The 14,179-nt window shown below is 50.6% G+C and overlaps 1 protein-coding gene across 2 annotated transcripts in view; it reads right to left on the reverse strand.

Annotated features, from left to right (window-relative positions):
* LOC142209053 (guanylate-binding protein 3-like) overlaps nucleotides 1-13,911 on the reverse strand; it is a 174,968-nt gene extending 161,057 nt beyond the window's left edge. Inside the window, exons 1-7 of one of the 2 annotated variants that reach the window (XM_075277996.1) lie at nucleotides 13,871-13,911; nucleotides 10,558-10,756; nucleotides 10,159-10,286; nucleotides 3,677-3,786; nucleotides 2,929-3,116; nucleotides 1,379-1,615; nucleotides 469-752 (exon numbers count right to left, since the gene is read on the reverse strand). In XM_075277996.1, coding sequence (XP_075134097.1) covers nucleotides 469-752; nucleotides 1,379-1,615; nucleotides 2,929-3,116; nucleotides 3,677-3,786; nucleotides 10,159-10,286; nucleotides 10,558-10,756; nucleotides 13,871-13,897 — 1,173 coding nt within the window. In that variant the 5' untranslated portion in view covers nucleotides 13,898-13,911. Of the gene's footprint in view, nucleotides 1-468; nucleotides 753-1,378; nucleotides 1,616-2,928; nucleotides 3,117-3,676; nucleotides 3,787-10,158; nucleotides 10,287-10,557; nucleotides 10,757-13,870 lie in introns of those variants that run through there. The other variant, XM_075277997.1, reaches the window with a different exon arrangement.
* Nucleotides 13,912-14,179: the final 268 nt, after the last annotated feature.

The following is a 14,179-nucleotide window of genomic DNA, read 5'->3' on the forward strand; positions in this document are numbered from 1 at the left end:
ACGCTGTAGGGTGACATGACATGACCTGGAGGCCGAAGAAGATGGACGGCCTGAGGAGACAAAGGATACAGTCCAAGAGAGATGAGAACATTGTTGGATACATTGTAGCAACCAAATTTATCCTCCACTACAAATTATCTTGGTGAACCTCGTAAATATTTGTAAAGCAAATCTGGTGAGGGTCGACCATCGCTAGTGAAGGTAAGAGGTCACAAGACACCCCTGATCATCTCTTGGAGGAACCATAGCATTGCCTGCACCCCTCCATGACAGCGGCCTGTGGGTAGAGGTCTACTAGCCTACAGATTCTCAGTAGCTTAAATCGATGGGGCGCACATGCTCAACCAGCGACCCATCCAAGGTCCTCCTTATCACTACTGTGGACACTGGGTGGGCAGAGGACCACGTGCTTTATTATGGTGCTCAGATGTTGGGTGATAAAGGCCACAACAAGGCTGGATATCTGACCTTCAGCTCATGTAGATATCTCAGATCCGTATCAAGGAGTGAGCGTTCCAAGAAGACATCGGTGGCTTGTCTCTCACATGCCATGTGCATGCACACGAACTCCTCCTCCACCTCCGTAGGGAACAGATGGACAAACCCGCCCATATCACATTCATATCTGCTCAGGGCATCTTCCAAGGCTCTGATGTTCTCAGTCTCTGCTAGAGCCAGAACCGCATTCTCCATGCAGGGAACCGCTCCGCTCTGAATGATGTCCACATACAAGGACGTCAGATGGCCCAACACTGACGAGAGGAGACAAAGGGTTAATGTGGGAGACGAGGAGAAGACCCTCAGGTGAGACATCGCTCCGGCCAGCTAAGCCTTGATATAAGATCTGCATCAGGACCCCACTGGCCATTTCCACTGGTTATACTGGGGATACTGGGAATACTGGTTATACTGGGAATACTGATTATACTGGTAACACTGGTTATATTGGTAATACTGGTTATACCGGTAATACTGGTTATACTGGTTACACTGGTTATACTGATTATATTGGTAATACTGGTTACACTGGTTATACTGGGAATACTGATTGTACTGGTTATACTGGGGATACTGATTATACTGGGAATACTGGTTATACTAGTTATACCGGTAATACTGGTTATACTGGGAATACTGATTATACTGGTAACGCTGGTTATATTGGTTATACCTGTAATACTGATTATACTGGGAATACTGATTATACTGGTAACACTGGTTATACTGGGAATACTGGTGTATTCTTATCTGTATTTCACCTTGTAGGTTTCAAAACTATTTTTATACAGATACAATATACTGGTGTATAGAGCCCAGATCACACAGATTACAGTCATTACACATCATGTTGCTGCTTTTCTTATAGGGGGGCACTTACTTTTTCCAGTGACTTTAATCCCACCCGTCAGTGTTTTGGTGCGGCTGTTCTCCATGATATGGCGGTAGAATCTCGCCGCCTGTCCCACAAAGTCCTCGTCTAGTTCACTCTCCAGTATTTCGTCCAGACAATGCAGGTTCCTCTTTGAGGTTGGACGGTCAAATACGAAACATTTGTGAGACTGGAAGAAGTTCTGGAGGCAGCGACGAGGGAGATTGTAGTTCTCCATATTGTGTCCTGGGGTGTAAGATGGGAAGGTCATCGGTGAGAGCGGAAGAGCTTATTATAACACAACATTGTAAGCCTGGATGTCCCAGGATTCACATTTAAAGGGGCTGTCCTGGCTTATACCTGATCGGTAGGGGTCCGACACCTGGCCCCCAGACCAATCATCTGTCTGGAGCTTCTAGCACCCATCCTGTACCCGATATAGGGCCACAAGCGAAAAGCTCCATACACTGAAGAACTACACCTGAAGAACTACTACCACCACCAGCCAGGATACCACCACCAGCCAGGAGACCACCACCAGAGGAACTACTACCACCACCAGCCAGGAGACCCCACCAGAGGAACTACTATCACCACCAGCCAGGAGACCACCACCAGAGGCAGGAGACCACCACCAGCCAGGAGATCCCCTACAGAGAAACTACTACCACCACCAGCCAGGAAACCACCACCAGCGGAACTACTACCACCACCAGCCAGGAGACCACCACCAGCCAGGAGATCCCCACCAGAGAAACTACTACCACCACCAGCCAGGAGACCACCACCAACCAGGAGATCCCCACCAGAGGAACTACTACCACCACCAGCCAGGAGACCACCACAAGAGGAACTACTACCACCACCAGCCAGGAGACCACCACCAGCCAGGAGACCACCACAAGAGGAACTACTACCACCACCAGCCAGGAGACCACCAGAGGAACTACTACCACCACCAGCCAGGAGACCACCACCAGCCAGGAGACCACCACAAGAGGAACTACTACCACCACCAGCCAGGAGACCACCAGAGGAACTACTACCACCACCAGCCAGGAGACCACCACCAGCCAGGACACCACAAGAGGAACTACTACCACCACCAGAGGAACTACTACCATCACCAGCCAGGAGACCACCACCAGCCAGGACACCACAAGAGGAACTACTACCACCACCAGAGGAACTACTACCATCACCAGCCAGGAGACCACCACCAGCCAGGACACCACAAGAGGAACTACTACCACCACCAGAGGAACTACTACCATCACCAGCCAGGAGACCACCACCAGCCAGGACACCACCAGAGGAACTACTACCACCACCAGAGGAACTACTACCATCACCAGCCAGGAGACCCCCACCAGAGGAACTACTACCACCACCAGCCAGGAGACCCCCACCAGAGGAACTACTACCACCACCAGCCAGGAGACCCCCACCAGAGGAACTACTACCACTACCAGCCAGGAGACCACCACCAGCCAGGAGACCCCCACCAGGGTAACTACGACCACCACCATCTGCACATCCCCTTGTACCATAGCGATCACCTTCTTTCAGTTCCAGACCCATCATTAGATATTCATCTTCCGTTATCTCCTTCCCGTCTCTCTCCAGGATTAGGGTGAAGTCTCGGACACACCAGGTAAATGATGGTAAGAAGGTCTCGTTCTCCGCAGTCTCACCTTTGGCGTCTGAGGACTTCCCCTTTATCATTTTAGTTAGTTCAGTTACGTAGCTGTAAGATGATGTAGATAAGGATATGGGATGTCTCGTTCATATTGAGCAGACACTTAAAGGGCTCGTCTAGTTTCACACCCCAGTGGTAAAGTCTAGTTATTAGGGGTTCGGGGTTCTTGGCCAGAGCGGTTACCTAGATGGTCTCTCCCTGGAGGACCCGGCCTGTCCTACATTACACAGACAGATCATTGATGGGAATGGACATTGTGTAATGCTTCTTGTCTCCTGTGGTGGCGCTGCAGGTAACCTGATCCCTTACAGTAAGGTTTCTCCTTAGAGAAGAGCCGATCACTGGTGACCCCGATGGGAAGATTCTTTGTAATCTTCTTATTATCAAGAGATTATTCTAACACGTCGGGATTACCCGAGGCAAGACAGTATGGCCCCATCTCACCCACTATGTGTTATCTAATGTGCACTATATGGCAGTCCTCGTGTAGAAACGGACAAGTCAGGGGTCCCATTGTCCCCATCTATACAAAACCCCATCTTATGAAGTACTGGGGACCCCCCAGAAGTCTCCGGACCCCCATTCATCAGACCATTGGTAAAGGATACTGGAGCTGCTCCATGGCCTGTTGGTCGATGGTCCCCATACTGTTATAGACCAGAGCGCTGCTCAGTAGGACGGACAAGGAGAAGATCCAGCCGTCATTTTTGCTGTCTCCCTGCAGGACAGAAAGGATTGCAAGTGTCTATATAGAGAATATGGAATAGCATCCAGAGAGAGGAGACTCATGGGAAATGTGGAGAAGCATGGCGGCCATTCATTACACGACAATGGCCCACCAGGGCGAGATCCTCTAGGACCTGCTATTCTCTTACTATGTCCCAACACTTCCAGCAATTTCTCTGGAGAAAAGAGTCCTCGCCACCAAGGTGCAATAAAATTGGGACCCTCGGGGGCAGTCCATCCCCCAGCCAAGTCACCTCTATTATATGGAAGCCATATTGTTAGGTAAAGAAAGTCTACAGTGACCCCCAGTGTTCCCTCTAGGTATCAGGCAGTAGTGGGACAGATACAGCACTTCTACAGAGCGCAGACCTCAGCACTCAGCCCCCATATCTCAGCAAACAGACCCCGTATTTCAGCAAACAGCCTCCGTGTCTCAGCAAACAGCCTCCGTGTCTCAGCAAACAGCCCCCATATCTCAGCAAACAGACCCCGTATCTCAGCAAACAGCCTCCGTGTCTCAGCAAACAGCCCCCATATCTCAGCAAACAGACCCCGTATCTCAGCAAACAGCCTCCGTGTCTCAGCAAACAGCCTCTGTGTCTCAGCAAACAGCCTCCGTGTCTCAGCAAACAGCCTCCGTGTCTCAGCAAACAGCCTCCGTGTCTCAGCAAACAGCCTCCGTGTCTCAGCAAACAGCCTCCGTGTCTCAGCAAACAGCCCCCATATCTCAGCAAACAGACCCCGTATCTCAGCAAACAGCCCCCATATCTCAGCAAGCAGACCCCGTATCTCAGCAAACAGACCCCGTATCTCAGCAAACAGCCTCCGTGTCTCAGCAAACAGCCTCCGTATCTCAGCAAACAGCCTCCGTATCTCAGCAAACAGCCTCCGTATCTCAGCAAACAGCCTCCGTATCTCAGCAAACAGCCTCCGTATCTCAGCAAACAGCCTCCGTATCTCAGCAAACAGCCTCCGTATCTCAGCAAACAGCCTCCGTGTCTCAGCAAACAGCCTCCGTGTCTCAGCAAACAGCCTCCGTGTCTCAGCAAACAGCCTCCGTGTCTCAGAAAACAGACCCCGTATCTCAGCAAACAGCCTCCGTATCTCAGCAAACAGCCTCTGTATCTCAGCAAACAGCCTCCGTATCTCAGCAAACAGACCCATATCTCAGCAAACAGACTCCACATCTCAGCAAACAGACTCCACATTTTCAGCAAACAGACCCCATATCTCAGCAAACAGCCTCCGTGTCTCAGCAAACAGACCCCGTATCTCAGCAAACAGCCTCCGTATCTCAGCAAACAGCCTCCGTATCTCAGCAAACAGCCTCCGTATCTCAGCAAACAGCCTCCGTATCTCAGCAAACAGCCTCCGTGTCTCAGCAAACAGCCTCCGTATCTCAGCAAACAGCCTCCGTATCTCAGCAAACAGCCTCCGTATCTCAGCAAACAGCCTCCGTATCTCAGCAAACAGCCTCCGTATCTCAGCAAACAGACCCATATCTCAGCAAACAGACCCCATATCTCAGCAAAAAGACCCCATATCTCAGCAAACAGACCCCGTATCTCAGCAAACAGCCTCCGTATCTCAGCAAACAGCCTCTGTATCTCAGCAAACAGCCTCCGTATCTCAGCAAACAGACTCCATATCTCAGCAAACAGCCTCCGTATCTCAGCAAACAGACCCCGTATCTCAGCAAACAGACCCCATATCTCAGCAAACAGACCCCATATCTCAGCAAAAAGACCCCGTATCTCAGCAAACAGCCTCCGTATCTCAGCAAACAGACCCCGTATCTCAGCAAACAGACCCCATATCTCAGCAAACAGACCCCGTATCTCAGCAAACAGCCTCCGTATCTCAGCAAACAGCCTCCGTATCTCAGCAAACAGACCCCATATCTCAGCAAACAGACCCCATATCTCAGCAAACAGACCCCGTATCTCAGCAAACAGACCCCATATCTCAGCAAACAGACCCCATATCTCAGCAAACAGACTCCACATCTCAGCAAACAGACCCCATATCTCAGCAAACAGACCCCGTATCTCAGCAAACAGACCCCGTATCTCAGCAAACAGACCCCATATCTCAGCAAACAGACCCCATATCTCAGCAAAAAGACCCCATATCTCAGCAAACAGACTCCATATCTCAGCACTCAGCCCCCGTATCTCAGCAAACAGACCCCATATCTCAGCAAACAGACCCCATATCTCAGCAAACAGACCCCATATCTCAGCAAACAGACCCCATATCTCAGCAAACAGACCCCATATCTCAGCAAACAGACTCCATATCTCAGCAAACAGACTCCATATCTCAGCAAACAGACTCCATATCTCAGCAAACAGCCTCCATATCTCAGCAAACAGCCTCCGTATCTCAGCAAACAGACTCCATATCTCAGCAAACAGCCCCCATATTTCAGCAAACAGACCCCATATCTCAGCAAACAGCCTCCATATCTCAGCAAACAGACTCCATATTTCAGCAAACAGACCCCATATCTCAGCAAACAGACTCCACATCTCAGCAAACAGACCCCATATCTCAGCAAACAGACCCCGTATCTCAGCAAACAGACCCCGTATCTCAGCAAACAGACCCCATATCTCAGCAAACAGACCCCATATCTCAGCAAAAAGACCCCATATCTCAGCAAACAGACTCCATATCTCAGCACTCAGCCCCCGTATCTCAGCAAACAGACCCCATATCTCAGCAAACAGACCCCATATCTCAGCAAACAGACCCCATATCTCAGCAAACAGACCCCATATCTCAGCAAACAGACCCCATATCTCAGCAAACAGACTCCATATCTCAGCAAACAGACTCCATATCTCAGCAAACAGACTCCATATCTCAGCAAACAGCCTCCATATCTCAGCAAACAGCCTCCGTATCTCAGCAAACAGACTCCATATCTCAGCAAACAGCCCCCATATTTCAGCAAACAGACCCCATATCTCAGCAAACAGCCTCCGTATCTCAGCAAACAGACCCCATATCTCAGCAAACAGACCCCGTATCTCAGCAAACAGCCTCCGTATCTCAGCAAACAGCCTCCGTATCTCAGCAAACAGACCCCATATCTCAGCAAACAGACCCCGTATCTCAGCAAACAGACCCATATCTCAGCAAACAGACCCCATATCTCAGCAAACAGACCCCGTATCTCAGCAAACAGCCTCCGTATCTCAGCAAACAGCCTCCGTATCTCAGCAAACAGACCCCGTATCTCAGCAAACAGACCCATATCTCAGCAAACAGACCCCATATCTCAGCAAACAGCCTCCGTGTCTCAGCAAACAGACCCCGTATCTCAGCAAACAGCCTCCGTATCTCAGCAAACAGCCTCCGTATCTCAGCAAACAGCCTCCGTATCTCAGCAAACAGCCTCCGTATCTCAGCAAACAGCCTCCGTGTCTCAGCAAACAGCCTCCGTATCTCAGCAAACAGCCTCCGTATCTCAGCAAACAGCCTCCGTATCTCAGCAAACAGCCTCCGTATCTCAGCAAACAGCCTCCGTATCTCAGCAAACAGCCTCCGTATCTCAGCAAACAGACCCATATCTCAGCAAACAGACCCCATATCTCAGCAAAAAGACCCCATATCTCAGCAAACAGACCCCGTATCTCAGCAAACAGCCTCCGTATCTCAGCAAACAGCCTCTGTATCTCAGCAAACAGACCCCGTATCGCAGCAAACAGCCTCCGTATCTCAGCAAACAGACCCCGTATCTCAGCAAACAGCCTCCGTATCTCAGCAAACAGACCCATATCTCAGCAAACAGACCCCATATCTCAGCAAAAAGACCCCATATCTCAGCAAACAGACCCCGTATCTCAGCAAACAGCCTCCGTATCTCAGCAAACAGCCTCTGTATCTCAGCAAACAGACCCCGTATCGCAGCAAACAGCCTCTGTATCTCAGCAAACAGACCCCGTATCTCAGCAAACAGCCTCCGTATCTCAGCAAACAGCCTCCGTATCTCAGCAAACAGCCTCCGTGTCTCAGCAAACAGCCTCCGTATCTCAGCAAACAGACCCATATCTCAGCAAACAGACCCCGTATCTCAGCAAACAGACTCCATATCTCAGCAAACAGACCCCGTATCTCAGCAAACAGACTCCATATCTCAGCAAACAGCCTCCGTATCTCAGCAAACAGACCCCGTATCTCAGCAAACAGACCCCGTATCTCAGCAAACAGACTCCATATCTCAGCAAACAGCCTCTGTATCTCAGCAAACAGACCCCATATCTCAGCAAACAGACTCCATATCTCAGCAAACAGTCCCCGTATCTCAGCAAACAGACCCCGTATCTCAGCAAACAGACCCCATATCTCAGCAAACAGACCCCATATCTCAGCAAAAAGACCCCGTATCTCAGCAAACAGCCTCCGTATCTCAGCAAACAGACCCCGTATCTCAGCAAACAGACCCCATATCTCAGCAAACAGACCCCGTATCTCAGCAAACAGCCTCCGTATCTCAGCAAACAGCCTCCGTATCTCAGCAAACAGACCCCATATCTCAGCAAACAGACCCCATATCTCAGCAAACAGACCCCGTATCTCAGCAAACAGACCCCGTATCTCAGCAAACAGACCCCATATCTCAGCAAACAGACCCCATATCTCAGCAAACAGACTCCACATCTCAGCAAACAGACCCCATATCTCAGCAAACAGACCCCGTATCTCAGCAAACAGACCCCGTATCTCAGCAAACAGACCCCATATCTCAGCAAACAGACTCCATATCTCAGCAAACAGACTCCATATCTCAGCAAACAGCCTCCATATCTCAGCAAACAGCCTCCGTATCTCAGCAAACAGACTCCATATCTCAGCAAACAGCCCCCATATTTCAGCAAACAGACCCCATATCTCAGCAAACAGCCTCCATATCTCAGCAAACAGCCTCCGTATCTCAGCAAACAGACTCCATATTTCAGCAAACAGACCCCGTATCGCAGCAAACAGACCCCATATCTCAGCAAACAGCCTCCGTATCTCAGCAAACAGACCCCATATCTCAGCAAACAGACCCCGTATCTCAGCAAACAGCCTCCGTATCTCAGCAAACAGCCTCCGTATCTCAGCAAACAGACCCCATATCTCAGCAAACAGACCCCGTATCTCAGCAAACAGACCCCATATCTCAGCAAACAGACCCCGTATCTCAGCAAACAGCCTCCGTATCTCAGCAAACAGCCTCCGTATCTCAGCAAACAGACCCCGTTTCTCAGCAAACAGACCCCATATCTCAGCAAACATCCACTATACTTTGTGTACAGTGATCTGATACTTTGTATATAGTGATCTGATACATTGCATACAGTGATCTGATACGTTGCGCACAGTGATCCGATACGTTGTGTACAGTGATCTGATACGTTGCGCACAGTGATCTGATACGTTGCGCACAGTGATCTGATACGTTGCGCACAGTGATCTGATACTTTGTATATAGTGATCTGAAACATTGCATACAGTGATCTGATATGTTGCGTACAGTGATCTGATACATTGCATACAGTGATCTGATATGTTGCGTACAGTGATCCGATACATTGTGTACAGTGATCTGATACGTTGTGTACAGTGATCTGATACGTTGTGTACAGTGATCTGATACGTTGCGCACAGTGATGTGATACGTTGCGCCCAGTGAGCTGATACGTTGCGTACAGTGATCTGATACGTTGCGCACAGTGATCTGATATGTTGCGCACAGTGATCTGATACGTTGCGTACAGTGATCTGATACGTTGCGCACAGTGATCTGATATGTTGCGCACAGTGATCCGATACATTGCGTACAGTGATCCGATACATTGCGTACAGTGATCTGATACGTTGCGCACAGTGATCTGATACGTTGTGTACGGTGATCTGATACATTGCGTACAGTGATCTGATACGTTGCGTACAGTGATCCGATACGTTGCGCACAGTGATCCGATACATTGCGTACGGTGATCTGATACGTTGCGTACAGTGATCTGATACGTTGCGCACAGTGATCTGATACATTGCGTACAGTGATCTGATACGTTGCGTACAGTGATCCGATACGTTGCGCACAGTTATCTGATACGTTGCGCACAGTGATCTGATACATTGCGTACAGTGATCTGATACGTTGCGTACAGTGATCCGATACGTTGCGCACAGTGATCTGATACATTGCGTACAGTGATCTGATACATTGCGCACAGTGATCTGATACGTTGCGTACAGTGATCCGATACGTTGCGCACAGTTATCTGATACGTTGCGTACAGTGATCCGATACATTGCGCACAGTGATCTGATACGTTGCGTACAGTGAGCAGATTCTGGATCTCACCTTCTCCACATCTCCGAGTCCCTCCGTGTCCAGCAGAACCAGAACATGTCCAGGCCTCTGGGGGTGAGGAACGCACCACATCCAGATCCCTTTGGTCTTGGATTGGATACTGGATCCCAGAGGAAAACCTGAAGAGATTTAGAATTATTGTAATGTGTTCAGTGATTGTCTCCCACAATGCAGCTGGGCTCGGGGTTGCCTTTATGTCTATAGATCTGGTTGTCCTACGTCCTCCCCCTCCTGCAGGGGTCCAGTAATGTCTACAGGACAATCCTTGACCACACAGGACATACGAAGATTAAGAAGGAAAGCAAGGTGAGACTGACCTGACCAGCGCCACTCTTGTCCATAGGCCGTGTGTGGTACTGCAGCTCAGCCCCACTCCAGGGGGTTACTCACCGCTATTACATCCGGCCAACCGGTTCATCAGAAAGGATTTTCCTGTCCTATATTTTCCTACAATGGCCACGACAGTCACCGGCTCACAGATTTTGGAGAGGATTTTCTTGGCTTCTGTGTTGACCACCAGATTATTGCCCTCATTTTCTATTAGACACACCGGTCGCAGCATTGACAGCGCTGACGCCATTGTGAGGAGCTGAAAAAGAGAAAAAGTGGAGGCGCCATCCATCAGTAACTATAACCGCCATCAGTCACCAACAATAAACTACACCGTACACAGCGGACCCTGCAGATACAACCCCAGAGCGGCCGCAATCAGTCACCGACAATAAACTACACCGTACACAGCGGACTCTGCAGATACAACCCCAGAGTGACCGCCATCAGTCACCGACAACAATAAACTACATTGTACACAGCTGACACAACCCCAGAGCGGCCGCCATCAGTCACTGACAACCATAAACTACACCGTACACAGCGGACTCTGCAGATACAACCCCAGAGCAGCCGCCATCAGTCACCGACAACCATAAACTACACCGTACACAGCAGACTCTGCAGACACAACCCCAGAGCGGCCGCCATCAGTCACTGACAACCATAAACTACACCGTACACAGCGGACTCTGCAGATACAACCCCAGAGCGGCTGCATCAGTCACCGACAACCATAAACTACACCGTACACAGCAGACTCTGCAGACACAACCCCAGAGCGGCTGCATCAGTCACCGACAACCATAAACTACACCGTACACAGCAGACTCTGCAGACACAACCCCAGAGCGGCTGCATCAGTCACCGACAACCATAAACTACACCGTACACAGCGGACTCTGCAGATACAACCCCAGAGCGGCCGCCATCAGTCACTGACAACCATAAACTACACCGTACACAGCAGACTCCACAGAGACAACCCCAGACCGGCCGCCATCAGTCACTGACAACCATAAACTACACCGTACACAGCGGACTCTGCAGATACAACCCCAGAGCGGCCGCCATCAGTCACTGACAACCATAAACTACACCGTACACAGCGGACTCTGCAGATACAACCCCAGAGCGGCCGCAATCAGTCACCGACAATAAACTACACCGTACACAGCGGACTCTGCAGATACAACCCCAGAGTGACCGCCATCAGTCACCGACAACAATAAACTACATTGTACACAGCTGACACAACCCCAGAGCGGCCGCCATCAGTCACTGACAACCATAAACTACACCGTACACAGCGGACTCTGCAGATACAACCCCAGAGCAGCCGCCATCAGTCACTGACAACCATAAACTACACCGTACACAGCGGACTCTGCAGATACAACCCCGGAGTGACCGCCATCAGTCACCGAGAACCATAAACTACACCGTACACAGCGGACTCTGCAGAGACAACCCCAGAGCGGCCGCCATCAGTCACCGACAACCATAAACTACACCGTACACAGCAGACTCTGCAGACACAACCCCAGAGCGGCCGCCATCAATCACCGACAACCATAAACTACACCGTACACAGCAGACTCTGCAGATACAACCCCAGAGTGACCGCCATCAGTCACTGACAACCATAAACTACACCGTATACAGCGGACTCTGCAGATACAACCCCAGAGCGGCTGCATCAGTCACTGACAACCATAAACTACACCGTACACAGCAGACCCTGCAGATACAACGCCAGAGCGGCCGCAATCAGTCACCGACAATAAACTACACCATACACAGCGGACTCTGCAGATACAACCCCAGAGTGACCGCCATCAGTCACCGACAACCATAAACTACACCGTACACAGCGGACTCTGCAGATACAACCCCAGAGTGACCGCCATCAGTCACCGACAACCATAAACTACACCGTACACAGCGGACTCTGCAGATACAACCCCAGAGTGACCGCCATCAGTCACCGACAACTATAAACTACACTGTACACAGCGGACTCTGCAGATACAACCCCAGAGTGACCGCCATCAGTCACTGACAACCATAAACTACACCGTACACAGCGGACTCTGCAGATACAACCCCAGAGTGACCGCCATCAGTCACCGACAACTATAAACTACACCGTACACAGCGGACTCTGCAGATACAACCCCAGAGTGACCGCCATCAGTCACCGACAACAATAAACTACATTGTACACAGCTGACTCTGCAGATACAACCCCAGAGCGGCCGCCATCAGTCACTGACAACCATAAACTACACCGTACACAGCGGACTCCACAGATACAACCCCAGAGCAGCCGCCATCAGTCACTGACAACCATAAACTACACCGTACACAGCGGACTCTGCAGATACAACCCCAGAGCGGCCGCCATCAGTCACTGACAACCATAAACTACACCGTACACAGCGGACTCTGCAGATACAACCCCAGAGCAGCCACCATCAGTCACTGACAACCATAAACTACACCGTACACAGCGGACTCTGCAGATACAACCCCAGAGCGGCCGGCATCAGTCACTGACAACCATAAACTACACCGTACACAGCGGACTCTACAGATACAACCCCAGAGCAGCTGCCATCAGTCACCGACAACCATAAACTACACCGTACACAGCGGACTCTACAGATACAACCCCAGAGCGCCCGCCATCAGTCACTGACAACCATAAACTACACCGTACACAGCGGACTCTGCAGATACAACCCCAGAGTGACCGCCATCAGTCACTGACAACCATAAACTACACCGTACACAGCGGACTCTGCAGATACAACCCCAGAGCGGCCGCCATCAGTCACTGACAACCATAAACTACACCGTACACAGCGGACTCTGCAGATACAACCCCAGAGTGACCGCCATCAGTCACTGACAACCATAAACTACACCGTACACAGCGGACTCTACAGATACAACCCCAGAGCGGCCGCCATCAGTCACTGACAACCATAAACTACACCGTACACAGCGGACTCTGCAGAGACAACCCCAGAGCGGCCGCCATCAGTCACCGACAACTATAAACTACACCGTACACAGCGGACTCTGCAGAGACAACCCCAGAGCGGCCGCCATCAGTCACCGACAACTATAAACTACACCGTACACAGCGGACTCTACAGATACAACCCCAGAGTGACCGCCATCAGTCACTGACAACCATAAACTACACCGTACACAGCGGACTCTGCAGATACAACCCCAGAGCGGCCGCCATCAGTCACTCAATTCAGTACATACAAAAGTTTCAGGCTCACACCAAACCCCAAACTTTTGCAGTTCATCACAACTGAACCACTACTATGGGGTCTCTTCTGGCCTGACACCTCACCCCGGGGTCACTGCTGAGGCCGCACATGACGTGATGTCACCAGACCCGAGTGACCATCACATGACCAGGACAGACGGACATCCCCTGGAGTAATCCAAGCAAATATTCACTGTGCATGGAAACGGAAACTGAGAACTCGGCCTCACCCACTCAGTGCACCATCCCCTCCCCCACAGATACCTGTACTCCTCCCCCTCCTCATACCCCATCAGCCTAATATTAGACCCCGGTCAGTCGCTGACCTACCTGCTGCTGCTGCTTCTCTCTCGTCTCTCACGCTATAGTTTCCGCCCGGGGCTAATATTATTA

This window comes from Leptodactylus fuscus, chromosome 6 (assembly GCF_031893055.1).
Source record: "Leptodactylus fuscus isolate aLepFus1 chromosome 6, aLepFus1.hap2, whole genome shotgun sequence".
NCBI classification, from domain to species: Eukaryota; Metazoa; Chordata; class Amphibia; order Anura; family Leptodactylidae; genus Leptodactylus; species Leptodactylus fuscus.